Genomic DNA, 20,029 nt, shown 5'->3' with positions numbered 1-20,029 from the left:
GTTGACCACTCCTTTCCCCAACAACATCACCCCTCAGTTGGTACGCATGTTCCAAACGAGAGACACATGATAACAGTAGCAGTAGCTACCAATAAAAGCTAAAACGCGGAAGTCGGCACCGCAGTATACCAACTACGAGCCAGATCTCAAATTAATATAAAAAGCCTTATCTGTACACCGCAACCCGTACACTACAAGACACCGGAAAGGCCATGTACCCCCCACCACTTTTTGACTGAAATCCTCATCGCCTGGAAGTGATTTCATTGTTTCGGTAGGAAATTTTCCAGACATGAGCGGCTGACGAGGCCGTTCCTGCTGGCTGAACACACTGAACGATAAAGCGCTTTTTCATTTTATCCACTCCACTCCTCCCAATTTGCCGATGAGGCTCTCTCTCTACAAGAATGTAGCCGATCCGCGCAAGATAACAAAAAAGTCAGTCAGCTGCTGCGGGCGTGTCATACAAATGAGACCGGCCATTGCTCCTCCCACGTGACGTGCTTGGATGGTTAGGGAATAGCAGCTTGCTGTAGGGGTTCACTCACCTCTGACCCAAATTTGGCGTCATGTTTCGTCACGTTTTTTACATTTCCTGGGCCCCGTATCGATCATGGTAGCGCATGAGACATCGCGGGAGACGGCGGGGATGAGCACAGGGTTCATGGTCCGCTGGACAGGGTTTGGTCAAAATGCACACGACTCCTGCAGTTATAAGTGGCGTCGTGCGTGCAATGAACTGAATTGAATTGATTTTATTTACAGCAATACACTGATGGGCTATGGGACAAAAGGCTATTAGGCCTGACGGGGTCCCAAGTCCCAATGAGGTCGTGGCTGCCTGAGTCCGACAAAAGGAAAATGATGGAGGTGCTTGAATCTTACACAGAATCTCGACAACATAGAATGAAAGATGTATCTTCACCAGTTCTTAAAATGTTATAGTTGAAGCATGTAATTAATCGTTGGAAGGAGTCGTCGACTTTGTATTTTCTGGGCCACGAAGCAGGGCACAGGCTGGTTCTCCAATGGGTCGCAGCCCATTGCGGTGTCGAAGGGAATGAACAGGCCGGCCGACAGCTCTGCAGGAGCAGCTCCCTCCTCTCGGAGACGGACGCGTGTTGCACTGCTGAGGGGAGACCGTCGTTCCGTACTTGGACGCCTCGTGACTCCCCTGACTTACCGCCAATGGACGGCTGGCATTCTCCACCCAGCTATGCTGAACAGAGTTGACCCAGCGCTCCCTCTCCGCATGCCTCGACATACCTCTCGTCAAGATGCCTCATTAGTTCATCGAATGCGACTCGACGTGGCGTTTACAGCTCAGTGGCGTTACCGCTTAAGACAAGTTGACCCTCCCCAATGCTGTCACTGCGGTGCTGTAGAAGATATAGAGCACATTCTTCTCCATTGCCCACACCTTCCCAAACCGTACTCTCCGGATCCCTTAAGGACTCTCGCCTCCTCTCTCTCTCACAAAATTGCTTGGTCCCTGGCCACATCCAGACCACCAACACTCTGCCCTCAAAGCTCTCTCGACCTTTCTGGATGCCATAGGACTTGGATCCTTATTGTGAAGGGGCTCATTATTTCAATCCCCGCATCACCGCCAACAACGAGGTAGAGCATCGCCCCTGGCGATGAAACTCCCCATTCATCATCTCACAATGAAGTTGTTGTTTCACAGTGCCACAGAAGCGTTCCTCTCGCGCATTCATATATGAAGTGGCCTAAAGCGTGCGTGACACTACCGTTCAACCTTTTGTTCGGATGGCAATGATTCTAACCACCATTCCTACACCATAATTCCCATTATCTTTTTGTATCTTGACCTTGTTAGTGTCAGGGACTTTCTACATGTCGCAAAACGCAACCAATCTTTTTCGCTATACATAGAACATGCATATATGTAGAACAGTAAACTTAGGAGCACTTTTATTTCTTGTATTATTGCGTACTGCGCTGTTATCTGTCATATGTTTTTTTCATAGTATTGTACTTGGTAAAAGCGGTCTTAAATTCGACGATTATCTTAAACTCAACGAGAGTCGTACCACCAGGCAGAAACACGTTAACCTCATCAGTGAGTTTCGTTGCAGAAAGCAGTTGTTCAATTGTTCTTTTTTTCCTCGCACTACTCGCGAATGGAACAAGCTACCACCACACCTGACGAGCATTCCTGACTCCGCAGCTTTTTCTAAGGCAGTTACTGACCACCTAAGCATGTTGAATTAGGCGATCACTTGTTTTTTAGTACTATTTTCGTTACTTTATCTCTGTCTGAGCCAAATTGATGCTGTGTCCCTGTGTTGCTATTTGTGCTCTCTCTGCCTTGGCCCTCAACTGATGGCCGGCAGTATTATCCAAATAAACGAAATGAATAAATATGTAATAAAGACTCAAACTATCCATTCAAAATCACTCGAAGCGCACTACCAGGAATCAATGCTGCATACACCGTCACGCTTCCACACATCACATAGTCCACTGCCCCATCTTCCTCGAAAACTACGTTGGTACACCACTAAACACTCCCCCTTTTCAGTCTGATCACGTACCTGCCCGCCCTCTTCTCTTCCCTGTGAGGGATACCAGCCGTTCTCTTCCCACTATGAATTCTCCCTCTCGATTCCCTCAGCCCTTCGCCAGCTCTGGTGTTGCCACGGCGACGCGAACCGCCGGCGGAACCGTACGGCGGCTTTCGACAGTCGAGTCCACTAGTTGGTTGAACACAGTTCCCGCAGCTCATCCCCATGACAGGGCTCCAGTCATTGAGGTGGCGTGTAGTCTTCCCATGTTAAAAGGAAACATCTGTGGTACAAGCCCCACGTGGCGTCTCCCTTGCTATGTCCACCGGCTTCGGGCTTCCAAGAAGGTGAAACAAGACCTGTGAGGTGAGACCCATAAGAACCAAATGTCCCACAGTGATGACGAGAAGAAAGAGAGCCAAAGAAGAAAAAGACTGCCAGGGGATATGCCCGATTCCCGCTGGATTTATGTTTACCTCAACGGTGACGAACATTTCCAGCCGATGAAAACTTTGGTGAACCAGCGGCATTTCAGAAGTTTAGAATCTCTGTTGGAAAGGTTGACGGACAGGATTCAACCCAGCTTCGGGGCTGTGCGCAACGTGTACACACCGCGTCACGGGCACAGAGTGTGCACCATCGATGATTTGAGGACGAACGGTCATTACGTTGTGGCAGGGTACGAGAGGTTTCGCCCGATGCAGCACGGGTAAGTCGTGCTTTCGAATAACTATTGAGATATAAAAGCATTCACAGATCAGGTAATTTCGTGATGCACATTCTGATCTTACGTATGCTCTTCATGTTGATATCAAGCTTTCCTGAGAACACGATGGGGTGGCGGAGCTTATTTCGGACCTGGTCTCTTAAAGTGCTTCGGAATGTACAGACGCAGATTTTGGGACTGGGAGCACGGTAATTATTTTTCCTGGGGTATTCCCACGACCGGAGTTTTAGTGCAATTTTCGCGAACGTCTAGGTCGACGTCCAAAAGCTTTTCGCAGAACTTTGAAAACTGGTGCAAAACTTTGGAAACTACTCCGCCTGCCTACCTGTGGCCCAGTAACGTGAATGTCGGTCTGGTCAGAAGGTGACAAATTCGTTGTCGAGCTGAGGCGTTTCCCCAACTCGAGAGAACGCATGGAAAGAGAGAGAGAGAGATAGAGAAAAAGAACGAAGTCGAGAGGATTTCCAGATGTGCACAATTTATAAGTATTCCTCTGGCTTATAAACATACCAGTAACAATCGATAACAATCATTTCGCCTGGCTGATAAACATATCATTCTGTGAAAAGAAGTAGTTTGTCACGAAGGTGTTTTGCCTCCAGTAGCTATACAGATACTACATCGGGTCACTAATTGAGTTTGTCAGTATAAACGCAGCTCCATCGAGTGGCTTTCGTTAGAGGTTCTTACGCATATTGGTGTTTCGAGTAGAGAAGTCTACAACTCTCTGCTAAGTTCTTCATCTTCATATTTGTCGGTGGCGAATTGATGAGAGCGCAATGACAACTGGGTGATAATTGATCGCTGCCCTTGAAAGGCAGCAGTGACTTGAGCATTGTCCTTATACGCTACACAGCATTATTTTGCGTTACGCGGCTGTCAGTTTTGAGGACAGCACGTTTTCTGTTGAATCGCTATACCATGATGACTGGTTTACTCTATGCACCAGTCTGAGAATGATCCCATGGAGTCACGCACTGACATGCACTTATTATTTGTCATTATGAACAATTATTGCGCTTGTTTCTCTCTCCTACAGTACAAAGTTTTACAGATATTCGAATCTGCTTTTCTGCACTTCGTTGAATGAATCCGATTCTGGTCGCCAGGTCTAGAGCTATGAATGGTGTCGGACAGGTATATTCCTCGGGAAGCAAGAAATTGAGATTCTGGAAGCCAATGGACCGCTGTTAGAAACATTTATGTATTTATTATTTATGTCATTCGCATCCGCCCTATATAATTCCGTCTGTTTTGTAAAGGACTTCAGATCGTGAAAGACGATTATACAAATGAGCTTGTTGACATTACTTGAACGTTAATTGTTACTGAGGGCTCTGGTTGGTTGTTCAGTTATTTCATGGAGGTCTCGTGTTGGCAATATAGAAAAGCATCTGTGTATGCAATTTCGTTATTGCGCGTGTTCAGTGATGGTTCTGCTGATAGTTCAAATAATTTATCTAAGGTGCATCTCGCCTTAATCTTCAGCGCATACTAGAACTGATTCTTTAAAACGTGGTACAACCAAAACGTTTTAGAGACCAGGCAATGAGAACGCAGATAACATGAGCCGTAGGATAAAACGATACCTCCTGTGAACTCAATTTGAGGAACAACATTCCGGGTTCGTTGCGCATAAATCATTTTAAGAAATGATTTTGAGACCGTGCTTGAATCAGCAATAAGCGTAGCGGCGAAATAATTTGTTTGTAGTGCAACCAATGAAAATACATAACCTCGTGAACATTTGAATGAGCTTCTTACTTTTGAGGCCTGAACAAATATATGAAATGAGTTCATGTAAGCACCCGGTCCAGTGTAAACTCTTACATATGATGAAATAAGCATAAGATGTCGTTATATCGTATCGTTATATCAGTATACCGCCATATCGTTCACATCGCTCTATGGTTCGCATCGTTATATCAAACTATCATCATATCGGCTCCGAAGCCCGTACGGTGATATGCCGATCTGACATTTTCAGCTATATCACCTTTATTGCGGAGGTACAAGGTTTCGAAGATCACATTTTGTCCCAGAAGAAATATCAATGCTGGAGCAATCAGGTGCTTGACAAAGTATGCGACCCGCCATAGAACCGTATATGGCGAACACATCGTTGGTATATAGTATTAACCTTGGCCTCGTGAATTTCAGACTAGCTCTAACTCATTCGCGTACATTATTTTAGATCATGGGTCGGAGTTACACGTGCGTTATTTTCAATTGTGCGGTTCTATTGCGTTTGCTACTTGCTGCGTAAGTCCGTTCGGTGCAAAGTTAATAGTGCAATCCACTAATTTTCCCCCTGATGCAAACGTGACAGCTGTATCATCGTCCGGCTTTGAACAGCGCAGCAATAAATTGTACTGGCCGTGACTCTGCAGGGAGACACGCGCTTTCCCCGTTTTTGTCGGAAAGCAGGTCAAGGGATACTTGACACTGGTAACTTTAATAGAGCTAATGTGAATCATGCGCCACTGCAGAAGAGCAGAAGAGTCTACCTGGAGCCTCTTGAACGGACGTGCAATTCCCCCTCTACTGCAAAATATTCCCTTTTATGCGTTATCAGTTTCGACGGTTTTTCACCACTGCATGGGAGGCACCAGCTCCGGTGGCGCAGCTGTAACGCGTGCGCTTGGAGACTGGGAGGTCCGCGGTTCGAATCCGCGGGCCGGCTGTGCCGTCTGGGGTTTTTCCTGGGTTTCCCTCAGATGTGTAATAGGCGTATGCCGGCACAGTTCCCCTGAAGTCGGCCCATGGACGCAGCTATCCTCCCCCCGAGCGGATTCCGCTCGGGGGGACTTCACCCTTTCCTCTCCTCCTCTCCACCACCTTTCCCTTCCCGAGAAACATGCCGCCTAATCAGGCAGGCAGACCTCTCGGGTTCCTCCCAAAACGACACTCCTCCTCCTCCTCCCTCGCATGGAAGGCGTTGGAGTTCCGTGAGGAAGTAGAACATATCCACTGGCTACTGTCATGCACATTCATATAAGAGGCGTTCGTATCAGAACATTTGGGGGGATGTTGTAAGATCTTAGAAGGGGGAGCTGAGGAAATTCCTGGTCACGACCGTGATTGAGCACCATTTGATTGCCAAGGTCCTGTTCAACAGTCGTCACAATGTACGGCTGGCTAAGTTGCAGAAGGACGCACCTACCTGTTACAGCGTCAACTATAGGAACGCGCATCCTTGTAGAAGTTGGGACTCTGTACATTGTTAGGGCAGTTAGTACGATACTGCTTGTGATACGGTTGTCTGAAAGCAGCACCCCGTGGTTTATCCCATCTCAAATCTTCGGATTTTGCAAGATCATTTATTTCAAGTAAAAAACACGTGCAGCGTATGGCCCTACTTTAAATACAATATTGAAAGAATATTTTCGATGGCAATCAATGCGATATGGGCTGCAGAACTACTGACAGGCGATTTCAGGCAACCGTGTCGCGAGCACTATACGTTCTAGCGAAGAACGTCATCGCTTTCTGCTGTCACGTGAGCTTTAGCGCTCAACGGCGTGCCTTCACGTGCATTGCTAACCGTGGGGAACACCCTGCGACACAGCCACAAGATATTCCATAGCAGACGACAGGAAATGACGCCGACGGCGACATCTGCTAAGTATCGTCTGCTAAGTGCGCCATACGTCACTTCCTGATATGCCGGCGCCGTGTGAATGTTCGACGGAACTTGGGCTCCGCGAAGAGTTTTTTGCTTTCTCTTCCACTAGAATCTTCCGGGAGGATGTCGCTCGTGTGAATACACGGTATAGGGAACGAAAATTGACACGCACGTACACAAGACTCGAACACAGCTCAAGCCCCAGCTGTGTTTAAGACTTGTGTACGTGTGCGTCCTTTCTGTTCCTTAATCTGGCGGGTTTTCTTCCTCTTCCTCTACCAATCAAACGATGGCCGTGAGCCACTAAGGGAGATTGACCGGGACAAAAGGGCGTAACTACGTCTGTGTGGTAGCGATAAGATGTAAGGCCAGGTTAGGCGCGAGTGTTAACTGCATACACTCGTATATGACGTATGACGACTATGCATGAACAAGCGAGTATGGGAATGTGCGTACGCGAAAATGTATGAGAGGAGCGAGAAAGTGCTTAGAAGCGTATGGGAGAGCACATTGTACGACGCTCTGTCATGTATATATGCCACCAGCTCGCTTCCTTTTTATCTATTTTATCATTATCGCTTCCGTTGTCCTGATTCAAAAGTATTAAGGCGCGTCCTGACTATGGCGATCGGCAAGGCCGATCGGCTTTCTCGGTGTGCTTTGCCCATGGCTCACTATGCAGATCGCCGTAGAGGACGCACCTTTAGACTTTAGACGCGCCGTTATGTTTGAGCTCAGGAACCCTCATGGGATTAGGTGCGGCGCTGGTGTGGCGCTAGGTGTGGCACAGGGCTGTGTGGCGCCCGACCTTGGTCACCATCATCGCTGCGCGCTACGCAAACTTATATGTTCCGTGCAAAATCAGTTCAGATAGGGACAGATAGGGTTCATCGGCTCTGGCCGAATAAACACGTTTAGTCGGAGTTCCCGTCTCCTTTCTGAGCCACACACATTCCAGCTCGCGATGAGAATAAACCATTTACGGCAGCCCGTATCCATTAGCCTATATGTTACCATTATAGGCTTTTATGTCCGTGCCATTGCGATCTTCGTGCGCGTATTGTTTACCAACAGCAATGGAAACAAGTACCTTATTTACATTTGTGCTTTCCCTAGCTTCCCCTCTAGCATCCGGAAAGATAATCGATAATTTCTTATGGGAGCGTCCCACGTCCACTTGCACTGAGGGACCAGTGCAACATGCACCCTTAGGCGGCAACCGCATGGAGCACTTTTGCCAACTGAATGGCAGCAGAACTTGAAAGGAACGGTGACCTACTAAGCGAACAATAGACGACGGACCGACGAGCCGGTTTCTGCCAAGGATAGATATTTAGTCTGAGGAGAGGAAGTGACGCCACCCGACTGAACCGTGTGCGCCAATGAAAACACGCTTCACAGGAAATGCCACAAGCACGTGACAAAGTCACCTGTGACCATGCCTGTGACCGCTTTTTTTTTTTTTTTTTTTTCATTTCGGGCTTTGCTCTCTTCGCCCTGCCTCCTAGAAGGACACGCAGATGGCCCGTCGCGCGGACTTCGACGTAGACCGATATATTAATATGGAGGCCACCCATTTGGAACTTAAAATATATCCTTTGGCAGGAGGTGGCAAGGTGTGTGCAAGCAGAGTGACTAAATGAAACATCAAAATATTAGAAGAAGGAGGAACCAGAGACACGGAGGAGATAGGGACGGACACAAAAATTATCAAACACAGCAAAGATTTTATGTCAGCGTCCTCTCTCTCTTCTATCAATCAAAATATTATTTGTGGCACATGGCAAATCGGAAATGTGTGAGGAGATAACGGTAACAAAAATGCAGTCTGATATTTCTTTAGTGAGCATTGCTAGAAACACTCATAAGTCAACATTCTCTTCGTATCTCAAAATTTCTTGTAAACACCTGATTTCTAGATGTTATTAGCACCGTACTTTTTCAAGAACCGCTAAAGTATCATTTATGTTACTAAACAATGCGTACAGCAGTTTACTACAATAAGCATTGCCACTTCGCGTGCAACAAGCGGGGGTAAACGCTAGGCCGACGCTTCAACAACCGACACCTCAACGTAGACATTCTGCTCCATGCGGTTGCATAGCTTCTATACCGTTCCGTTCATGCTGAGTTGGCGCTCCGTTGGCCCGATTCAGTTGGCAAAAGTTGCTCCATGCGGTTGCCGCCTTAAGCCAGTGTAAGCTTTCCTGCACTAAAACAACCAGTTGAGTTTGCCATGAGATTTACAGACGTGTTACATTTACAGACAATATGGATTACAGGGGACGGCTCTGAGCATCATACAGTTGTTGTCATCAGATCAAAGTCGTGATTGTTCTTGAAAGAGCACCTGACCTTGTGCTCCTGAGTGACCTCACGACATATGTAGTGTATATGTAATGCATGGTCATTAATCCATTAGGCGTCTTCTCTTTACAGAGCTGGCCTCGCGGTGGACAGTGGACACCAGAGCGGTGTCCTGTCCTAGCGTGTTCAGGCGATATTCCGCGCTGCATTTATCGTGATATAAATCCCTCACATGATGTCAGTAGAGGGGTGACACTGCCAAATCTCAATGTTTCGGGGCTTAGGGTTCGCAAAAAGGGAAGGGATTGGCCCACAGCAGCCCTCCTTAGCTCTTATTTCTTTGCATCCTTCTGAACCATGCTCCAACTATAGTCCCATTCAATCCCTTCTAACGACGTGACGACTGTTCCATTTTCCTGTTAATAGGGCTCTTTCTGTTTCTGTTCGTATGTGAACATACATTAATTAATATGGATACTCAGAAGTGCCCCTTTTACGTAGGTATCCCGATGTGGATCAGCTAGGTAGGCTACACCAGGCCAGAAAAAGGGCGGCGAGGGTAAGTTGGTTTTATTGACAGCTACGTTTGAAGCGACCGAGGCATGTGAAAGTAATTCATTATACTTGCGCACAGGCCAACCAGATTGCGGAGACTAGAAAAAAAGAGGCGCCTCCCGTAATCCATAAGATCAACAGGTTCGAGTCGCCCATAACAATATTGTACGTACTTTGATAATAGAGAGCGCTTAAAAAGAGAACAAAATGAAACTTGACGAAGTGAATCCTCATGCAGAGTTCACAGAAACGATTCTCACCGAGAAGCTCCTACGCGTTGTCTGCTGCTTGGAAGGGATCGGGTCAACATGGTACGGGTTCTCCAAGTCATCGGTGAGAAGCTGAGGCTGGACGCCAGCTACGTGAAAAGGTAAGACCTACGAAACAACTCTGTTTTGTTTCCTCCGCGGACCATAATGTGGGCCCGCACGAAATTCTGAGAACACGTACCTGTTGAAACATTTGTGTAACTGCAACATCACCGCACTATGATGCATGTGTGTTCACGTTAAATTTGTGTCCACAAAGACGCCATAAGACTAATTGAGGACACTACGTCCACAGTGCCAGCACCTCTTTGTATTCCAGCAGCGTTTGGAAAGCTCGGTGTTCGGCACGCTTCTTCACGGCTTCGAAAGTCACATACGTTCGACGTGCCACCAAGCATAGTATACCAATCAAAGAGCTGTCTTCTTTGATACGAGACTGAGCGACCAATCCGACATATGTCGACCCCCGCACGTTGTGTCTGTTCTGTTTTGTTTTACACAACGGTACTTTCGATATATTTTCTAATTTAGCCCCGATATTTAGGATGCCTATTAGTGGGCACCGGGTAAAACTATCGCTTTTCACAGATTTACGCCGTAATGCTGTGTTCAATGACGCTGCAGGTCACCGGTCATATATGAAACCAGACTTTTGCTTCCAAACGTTGTCTTCCTTTATGGCTTGTAGAGCTTTTTAGAGGAAACTCCTTATATAGATGATCGCATATTTCCTAAATTCCTAATGTTCATAAATGTAAATTTCCTAATTTGATAAATTCCTAAATGTAAGTGGCGGGTACATTCACTAGAAAGTCCCGCTTGTATGAAGCTTCGGACGGCTACGATGTGTGAAGCTCCGCAAACAGCATAGATGTATTAGAGCGCTAGCGGTCACGTCATTTATAACTAATAAGTGTGCGTTATTTTCTCGTCATTGCTATAGTTCATTTGCATATCACCGTAACCAATAACCTGTATTATTCATAGAGTGCACGTTTTTTGTTTCTCTTTCTCAACATGCAACGTTTCAGTGGAGGATTCGTACTGGACAGGTAAAAAGAGTTTGAAGCACCAAAAATGCATGGTAGCCCGTACCGAGAAAGCCTGAGTCTGGGGAAGCGACAGTGTCTTGTCGTCAGTTTTCCCTGTGGCTCCGGCTGTTTCAGTATGGCGTTCTTCCACCAGCTCGCCTGCATTTATTCCGTATTATCAGTAGCGTACACTCTAAGAAAAAAAAGAAAAAAAAAGGAGTAAAGCGGTGTGGGGTGTGTAACTGTAGCTTCGAGTCCCCTAGGTCGCAATTACTGCCGCTTTTAGTCCCCTAATACCGAAATTTACTCACCAGGCCTGCAAATAGTCGCTGAACTTCGCAAATGGTCTCGTGAATGCAACAGTCTACGTATCAATATGGATATCTTCGTGAATTTGATGGAATAAGGCTATATATGGCTTAGCTAATTTAACAATTTCCAACACACACACACAGGAAGAAATAGCTAGCCGTTCTTTCTCGCGAAATTCTACCCTATGAACGTGGCGAGATTTTATATCCCTCGACATATTACGGTTGACGGATTAATTCAAAGTATTTTCATCCAAGCACACGAATTACGTGCCTAGGTCTCTTAGAACAGAGCGTGAAATGCGGTCCCCGCTCTCTGACATGCATTTAGTCCCATGGATTTACTCACTAAATGGACTAGAATTACTCCTTTTTTTCTTAGCGTGTATAGGGAGCATGTTACAGAAGTCCGTACTATTTGCAGCATGGCATGCAACGTTGCACACGTGCACCGTCATGGAGTAAATGACCAATGTGTATTGATATTCACCTGTTTTTACGGATTGCTAGATGACCGCACGGAAAGCGAAACATGCATGAAAAGCATGGTATAGTACAAATATCTCAATGTGTAGACGGAAACAGTACGCACAATAGGTTTTCTCGTGGCTGCTCGTATTTTAAAGGTACCGTAATGCAGCAGACAGGCTGTTTATGGTTACGGCGTACTTTGACAGTTTGTTGCTTGCCAGCCCAACGCAACAAATTGCGCATGTGAGGGAGCACTCTAAATATTTTTTTTTTATTTGTATTGCCTTATAATACTGCGGTGAAGGGTTTCGGGGCAACGTGTCCGGGGATATAATCCCCAATTCGTGAAGCAACAGTGATCTATGCGCCCAAGAATGGTTTGGTGGCTCCTGATGGCTACAGAGCTGACACTTAGCCGAATTGTTGCCGTTTTAGACGCATTGTTATGGGCATGCAACGTAGTTTTACCGCCCCACTTGACGAGAAACGCAAAGTTGGTGGCAACTTCGACACAATGTTGCCCGTAGTTTTCAATTCCAGTTTCCTAAAGAACTATGAGTGCAGTTGAGACGGAAATTGCGACGTAAGGGTACTGGGGCTCAGGTACTTCTGAGATTGCACATCTGCTGTTCTACTGTACCTTTAACTTCAAGGACACACTTTGAAATATTGTTGACAGCCATTTCTCGAGAGTGGAATACTTCAGCGGGCTTTCTATTTGATCCATTCTGTTCGCGCACTGCGCACCCCACGTACTCCCCGAGCTTGCATAATATCAATATTTTTTATGTCGTTCGACTAAAGTGTGTAATGATTGTAGGTATTGAACTCAAGTATCTCGTGTCGATTTCCAGCTGGTCTAACTACCACTGAACAAAGTAGTAGCTGGTATGCGAGCTGGTGTAACGGACCTGTAGGTAGCATTTATCCTTGAGTATGATGAGAAAAACGGAGAAACGAGACCCTCACCAGCAATGAAGTGTTTATTCGAAACACACAAGGCCCACACGGTGACAAAATATGTCATTAATAAAGGACAACAGTACTCTTTCTGCGATGCTTTAGGTTGGATTATAGGGGGATTATATCATCATTTTATGATTATACACCCAATGATTTTTTATATCGTACGATTTCATTGCGCTTCCATGAAATATTCATTGCTGGTTTGAGTCTCCTCCGTTCCGCTTTGTTCGTTTTTCTCCCTGATACTCAAGGAAAATCTTACCTACAAGTTAACTACCACTGCTTGTACTCGTTTGACTATAATCATTCTTTTGTCCCGATTAATGTGACGGATAAACATTTAATTTCCACACATTTACTAACTTCCTTTTCCATCGGTATCGGTACTCTCGGTATTAAGTAGTGGCACTTAATGCTCCGCATCAGAGTAACACAATTGGTGGGGTGAAATGTTCAATTTCCTTCCTTTGTTGATTTTCTTATTTCTCATAATTCGGTCCAATCCTATGCTGTTCCATTTTGTTCCTCACCATCCTCAATCATCCAGTTACACATCATGCAAATGCCGACTATCATTGCAGGCTATGTCTTCCAGAAGGTAACGTCGTGCATGATGTGGATGACATCAAGCACGGTGGTCACTATGTTGCGCTCCTTCCTCACGAGACCTTCAAAAAACCTTCATCAAAGCTGCCTAACAATTACACGTGAGCCCAAATGAATCAATCATATTCTCTGTAGCGCAAATGTGCAACCTCTTTAACATGTCCTTCATATTTCACTGTGCAGAAGAACCTACGACACATTAGGAACCTCCAGTTCGGGAACCACGGACATTACAGGAAGTTCGGGTGGGTATTCTTTAGTGGACCCCGAAACAGACCTGAGTTTCTGCCATAAGCCAGAGGCAGATCCCATTCCCGAGGAGGAACCCGTAGCGATGAAAGAGGCTTCCACGTCAACAACCGAAGACAGAGCAGCTATATCTGAAGAAACACAAACTACGCCAAGAGTCAGTATGGGCTCTAGATTGGTAGTCGAAAACGCGAAGGACGAAGTACAGCCTCCAGAGGATGAAGAACAACAAGGTGGCGGTGGCAAAAACGAACGAAACGAAGACAGTCCTGGCCCTAGAGACGACGGCGGGAGTGAGGACCAGAACCGAGCGGAATCTCCAGGCTCAGAACAGCCGCAATTGCCGGACGACGATGGGTCGAGGATGTCAGGAGGCCAGCAGTCGTCCCACAACAGCAAAGCGGGTGATGCTGATAATAATTCCCTTTCAAATGGGGAAACAAAAGACGATATGTTCAAAGACGTTTCTCAGGAGGTGCAGGATACAGGTGATCGTGTGTCACTGAAGAGTCCAACACAGAGCATAGCATCTACTAGCTCTAAACGCTCTTTGATCCTTCGCCGGGGGAACAGCCAAACCCATATGACAGCGGTTGGGACAGACTATAAGTCCCCTTCCAGGTCTGTTTGTCTCGATGAACCTGAGAAATCAAGACGCAACAGTTCAACTGATGACCGGTCAGCGTTCGGAAGTCCACGGAAACGGCGAATGTCCGTTAGTTCAAGTTATTCCAACAGCAGAATTCAAGTAACGGCAACACAAAACAACGCAGCTCACAGTGCCCATGATTTGGCTTCACCAGCACATTCTTTTAGTATGGAAGACAAAGACAAAGTCAGTTTAGCTTCTTATAACAGCGTTAATGAGACTGAACAGAATGGCAAGCAAACGGAACCGGAACAGAAAAGAAGTATCGGCTCGGTTCGTAGCATCTCGCAGATGAGTAACAGGAGCGTAGTGTACAACGGCCAAAAAGACACTATCAGTGACGATCATATACAAGAAAAGCACCTGTCAGACGTCCTCAGTTTGACGGGCTTCCAGCCGCAAGAAGTCTACCAATACACCACAAGTAGACCTGTTGATGGTACTGCTATGAACGGCAGCCTTCGACGAGGGAGCATCAACAGTGTCAAGTCTACAGGATCAGCCATCAGCCGCAAGGAGCTTTATAATAACAACTCAACAATCAGCAATCTCGTCGAACGACGAAATTCAGACTCCGAAAACGGTCGTAACAGCGTGAGGTCACAGACGCGTTCAGAAGATGCGATTAGTACGCCTCTAATAGATACTGCGCAAGCAAATGATAAAACATTTGCGTCATACCGTCGCCGGTTCTCCATCTCGAGTCAAGCTTCCAACCCACATTCATCTCAGGCTGATTCGCGAAAAAATACACCTCTGGCGCCGGTGAAGCAAACCCAACCGCAAAGTGCTCTCAGTCGAGATATCGGCACCGAAATGACTCCCCGAAAGCAACTGCCAAGTACGTCCCTACGTCAGAAATCCCTAGATGAAGCAAGGACGGCTTCCCTCTCCAGGTCAGGAAACAAAGTTATCGAGAAACGGAGAAATTCAGTAAAAAGCACAAAAGTTGCAGAGGATGACTTCAACGGCAACAGGGTACGGTCAAGAGCATCATCTGTCGATTCTCTCAAGTCTAACAAAGACAGTGGTTACTCTCCAGCTTCCGTTAGGTCCAAGGACAGCTCCGATGGGCCTCACAGGGACCATCGCGTCAAAGGCGACAAGAAGCGAGGTGCTACTGCAAAGAGCTTTCAAGACCAGTTCGAAAGTTACAGCTATACGATGTCTCCACCACATTCACCCATCAGAACGTATGCTTACTTGATTAAGCCGCAGGCGGAGACATCGTACGAATTTAAGATGAGCGAAAGTGACCCGATGGAACCGGTCAACTACTCTGCTGCACCGCTTCGATATTCGTCCACATCTGGTAGGTCCCAGTGGAAGCCGGACACGTACCCTATCCTGGAGGAAGAAGACGTCTTTCATGCCAGGTCGTCTATGGGAAAGAATTCTGGACGGTCCTTCAAGCACATTGATTTCGATGAAGGTATGTGTTCAGCATCAAATAGGGATCATAAACACCCATAGAGTGTGGATAGGGGTCTTTAGACTAGTTCAAGTGCAGGAGCAAGATCCTGTCATGCAGGGAAGGGTAACAACCTAACTACAGATAATCAGGTTCTTCGTAAGCAGGCCTTATTTTCTGGTGTAAAATGTGATCATGGGCAAAAATATCGCAGATACCTTTTGTTTTTTCTGTTTTTTTGAAACTGGCGTTCATGTGATGCGCGGCAGCTAGCCTCCGGCGAGGAGGTGCAATACGTTTTTTTTTTTTTTCTGAGGCGCTACACCTGCGAATTTTATAATACATTAATCAATGCACTGGGTAGCTTCCACAGCTTCCAGTGCAAGCGCACAGCGAAGCGAAGGACTGTGGACGAGCCCTCCTGCGGCGTGCCGGCAAATATTTTTCAGATCTCGCTAAATTTTTACACTGCGTTTTACACTGCAAGATAAATTACGTTCGCTCCGCGCCCGAAATGTCGTAGCTGAAGCAGTACAAAATTTAATTCCGAATGTCCAGGAATAACCATGCGCTGTTTCGAATGCCTCTTCCCCAAGCATGAAGCATAGAACTTCGTTCCTTAGCTCTTCGTAGTGCACGTTTCCCAAACCGTTTGTTTCTATTTTACCCTTTATAGACGCCATCAACCACATCTCGAACGCAATATGGTAGGGCATTGTCCGGGAACGAAAGTAGTCGTAAGACGCTTTCCACAACTTGCGGTGTCGAAGCGTCTGAAGGCCGAGACGTTTGTGTACGTGTGCATGGGTATTAAATCGATGCTTTCCATAGCAAGCGCCGTATGGAAGTAGAAAAACCCAATTGATCAGAAAGACATAATAGTAGACACACGTGCAATGGGCCAAGACTCTCGGACGGGAGAAAAGAGGGTGTATCTCAGATCAATTCGGCGTCTGTGCAGGTGTGTCAAAGAAAGCGCCGCTGCTGAGGTTGAAAGATTGATGCACGTGTACAAAATTGTGGAGAAGTAGATCAAAGCGTCGGAAGGTCTCGATGGCATAAATAGTTGAAAGTCTGACGGAGTGAGGCGGTAGGCCAGTGGTGGAAATGACTCGTACTAGCAACATGTCCACAGTGAAGGCAGTATGTTCTTCGTGGTTATAGGACTGACTTCTTTAACTGCCTGCGTCTGAAGTAGGGTTTAATTCACAGATAACGGTGGTGTGTTTCGTGCAAAGCGTCGTTTGCCGGACTTTGGCTTGGCCTCGGAGGTACAAGAGTCCAATGACATCAAAGTAGAACTTCCTCTTGACCAAATTGAAGCTCAAGAAGTCGATGTAAGAACGCATCTTAATAATTGCTCTCACGTAGCTTTAAGTCTTTATTAAATCCTGGTACTGCCTGTCGCTCTTCTTCAGGAAGAGTACCTACCGCCGGAGCACCATAGAAATTCTTCTGGCAAACCGGGACACCATATAGTAAAGTTTCTACCCAGTGCTGGTAGCGGCAAGAGCCGATGCGGCACATCCTCCGAACGAAGGGGAATGGGACACTACCTCCCGTGTGATGACGTGCAAAGAATGATCATATGACACAGATAGGTGAGTTGTCATTTCTTCTGTAAAACCTCACCCCGTTTTCCTCTACGACACTCAACCCTACTCTACGTTAAATGTGGATATGACGAGCTCGTTAAGACCTGACAGTACATCACCCCACTTCTGTCAATGATGTGCACACCATTAGAATAGTAGACGCCCAGCAGTTTTCGGTATTTAAAGAAATGTTCCCGTTGCCACTGTGAACGCGTTGAAACCGAACTGCGCTTTCGGGTTTTGGTGCGCTCGTTGTCCTAATGTAGAATACATCCTATAGGGCTTGCCTCGTCAGTGCGCGCGTAACGTACTCGTGGGCGCGCAGGATCCATATACATACGACAGGATGACGACGTGAACACAAAGGAACAACTGCAATTCTCTGCCTACCGTTTGACGTAGGCCGTAGGCCCACGAAAACCTGGTACAGCTCCTTGCAACGGCGACGGCTGGCGAAGCAGTTGGAGGGCCACCCTATCGCCGCTTCGTGGAACTACAGGGAGAGAGCGTTGTGGGCTATCCCACACGTGTTTGGGGGGTGTTTGTCGAGAAGCCTCCTCCGTGCACCCGGAGTGGAGCGTCTGTTTCTCGACAACCGCCCCGTAGCATGAGTGGGGTAGCCCGCAACACTCTTTCCGTATAGTTCTACATAGCCCCGGCAGGGTGGCTCTCCAACCACTCCGCCAGCCGTCGCATCGTTCAAGTTAACGTTGCAGAGAGCTGTACATTCGTCGGAAATAACCACTTGTTGCGCATATTTGGCTTCCATAGATATCCTCTACAGCACGTCGCTTTATTAAGTATCCACAGCATCTTGAGAATCAGGACAGAGAACACAGCGGTCACAGCCACGGAAATAGTCTCAAAATGATGAACAATTTATATACTTGTAATACAATTTCACACTTCCACATAGTTTTACTGAAAGGTGCCATATTAGAGACTTCTTTATTGAGAGACGCTCCTCGAATGCAGCTTAATACTACTCAGAAATCCCAATGAACGTAAAATAGGTGACGGTACGTGTTTCGTTCGGACAAGTGATAGCCCACCACACTTTTACAGGTAAATCGGTGAAAATATAACGAACAATCTCGCACTAAATGCTTAATTGTTAAGTAATCACGTTCAGGTCACGTAAATCGCTCCTTTACGAATATTGTTTTTATGCCAATATTAACATATGTGTATATATGTTGGCATGATTACATTTCTATGTTTGCAGAACTTCTACAGCAACGTTAGCAAGAATGTGTACATTGAATCGTCGTGGGGCGCTGTCACAAGATATGACAGGCTTCACGTTTTTTTCTACCATTGACCCGGACGACGTGGCAGTCTGCTGGACAAGTACCGTGACACAAAAGATTCTCCGAGATCAAATATTGACTTTCATCCGCTTATATGTACGCTTAAATTAGCGCAGTAAGCCGTAGACATTATCGGCATCTGGTTTCGCTATCAATATGTTGGGTTGTGCTAGGTTTATGAGATACACTGGAAGAACAAATCACGGCAATAAAGTTTATGGTACAATAGTTGTAAAAGTCTTCTAGATCTGTGCAACATGAACCGGACCAAGATGGCCTACGCTTGTTAACAGGTGAGCTCCAGTGTACCCTACCAAAAAAAGTAACTAACTAAAATTCCTGGTGGGAGAATTCGTCATCCTCGAGTTTCGAAACATAGCAGGGTATCAAGTCACTCCTTGAAACAACACGTGCGGAACACGCTGGCGAACTCGTTAGCCCGCATGCAGACAGCAACGCGTCTTGGGGAGGGGGAAGTCGTGGGAAATCTCGATAGCAACGGCACGTGTCGACGATATTCGGAAAGGGAGATAAGAGATTACGGCACCGTGCTCTCTTTATCTTTGCTTGGAATGATTTGGAACGTAGAAGAAACCTGTTATCACGCACAACGTGCCGAAATTGCAGGTGGGGCGGCTAGTCGAAGGTTGTCTCTGCGTGTGTAGTTTTACTAAGTCCTGTGAAATGAAGTGCTTCACCAAGAAGAGTCTGTGAAAAATATGTGGGATCATGCGACATGGTGTGTGTGTGTGTGACATATTGGAATATTTGCTACTTCACAAAGGAAGGTGACCATGGAAACTTTGCGTAAGTGTATTTTTCATTTCATTCGCTCTTTGCACACGTGGTAAAAGACCAACCGGGACTGAGAAGGGAGGGCTTTTTATGGACCGATGAATGTGATAGATACGCAATATACGCGCAATACCTAAATTATAAATGCGTGTATGGTCGTTATTTATTCGTCCCGTTGTTTGAAAGAACTGTCAAGTTTCCGCAAGCTCCAGTTTGGCGAAGAGGTGCTTGTTACCAAAACGGCGTTAAGTGGCTGAGCAACAGCAGCAGCGGCGTTGCTGAGCAACCGCTACATTGCTACTCATGAAAGGAATGCCTGTGAACACAGTTATGGTGTTATTAGAAGCTCTGCTCAGTAGAACTGCAACAGAAGCCTTTATATACCTTAATTTAGCATTTACGAACTGATAGCTCTCAGGCGCCTGGGGTCGCTACGTCCAATGAGACGTTACATTCATCGGTGGACGTAGCGGCGCGTTGGATCTAACGGCACGGTATCAATGTACCGACACGTTGGATGTAACCGCACGGTGGGATTAGTGGCCTTGTGGACGTAACTGATAAACGATAGGATAAACGGCTTCTCGATATGTCATGTCCGTAACCAGCATGGCATCGATGCAG

General features: G+C 46.5%; 1 protein-coding gene across 1 annotated transcript; it reads left to right on the top strand.

Moving 5' to 3' along the window:
* Positions 1-2,974: 2,974 nt before the first annotated feature.
* LOC135393796 (uncharacterized) lies at positions 2,975-18,838 on the top strand. Its single transcript, XM_064624068.1, has 9 exons — positions 2,975-3,237; positions 9,689-9,746; positions 9,822-9,907; positions 9,981-10,112; positions 13,372-13,497; positions 13,580-15,726; positions 16,918-17,042; positions 17,124-17,306; positions 18,526-18,838. The coding sequence occupies exons 1-8, from the start codon at positions 2,975-2,977 to the stop codon at positions 17,295-17,297; spliced, it is 3,111 nt and encodes a 1,036-aa protein (XP_064480138.1). The 3' UTR covers positions 17,298-17,306; positions 18,526-18,838.
* The last annotated feature ends 1,191 nt before the right edge of the window (positions 18,839-20,029 follow it).

The sequence above is a fragment of the Ornithodoros turicata genome, chromosome 5 (genome assembly GCF_037126465.1).
Source record: "Ornithodoros turicata isolate Travis chromosome 5, ASM3712646v1, whole genome shotgun sequence".
Lineage (NCBI taxonomy): Eukaryota > Metazoa > Arthropoda > Arachnida > Ixodida > Argasidae > Ornithodoros > Ornithodoros turicata.
Note: the sequence above shows the minus strand (reverse complement) of the source record. Positions and strands in the feature narration are given on the sequence as shown.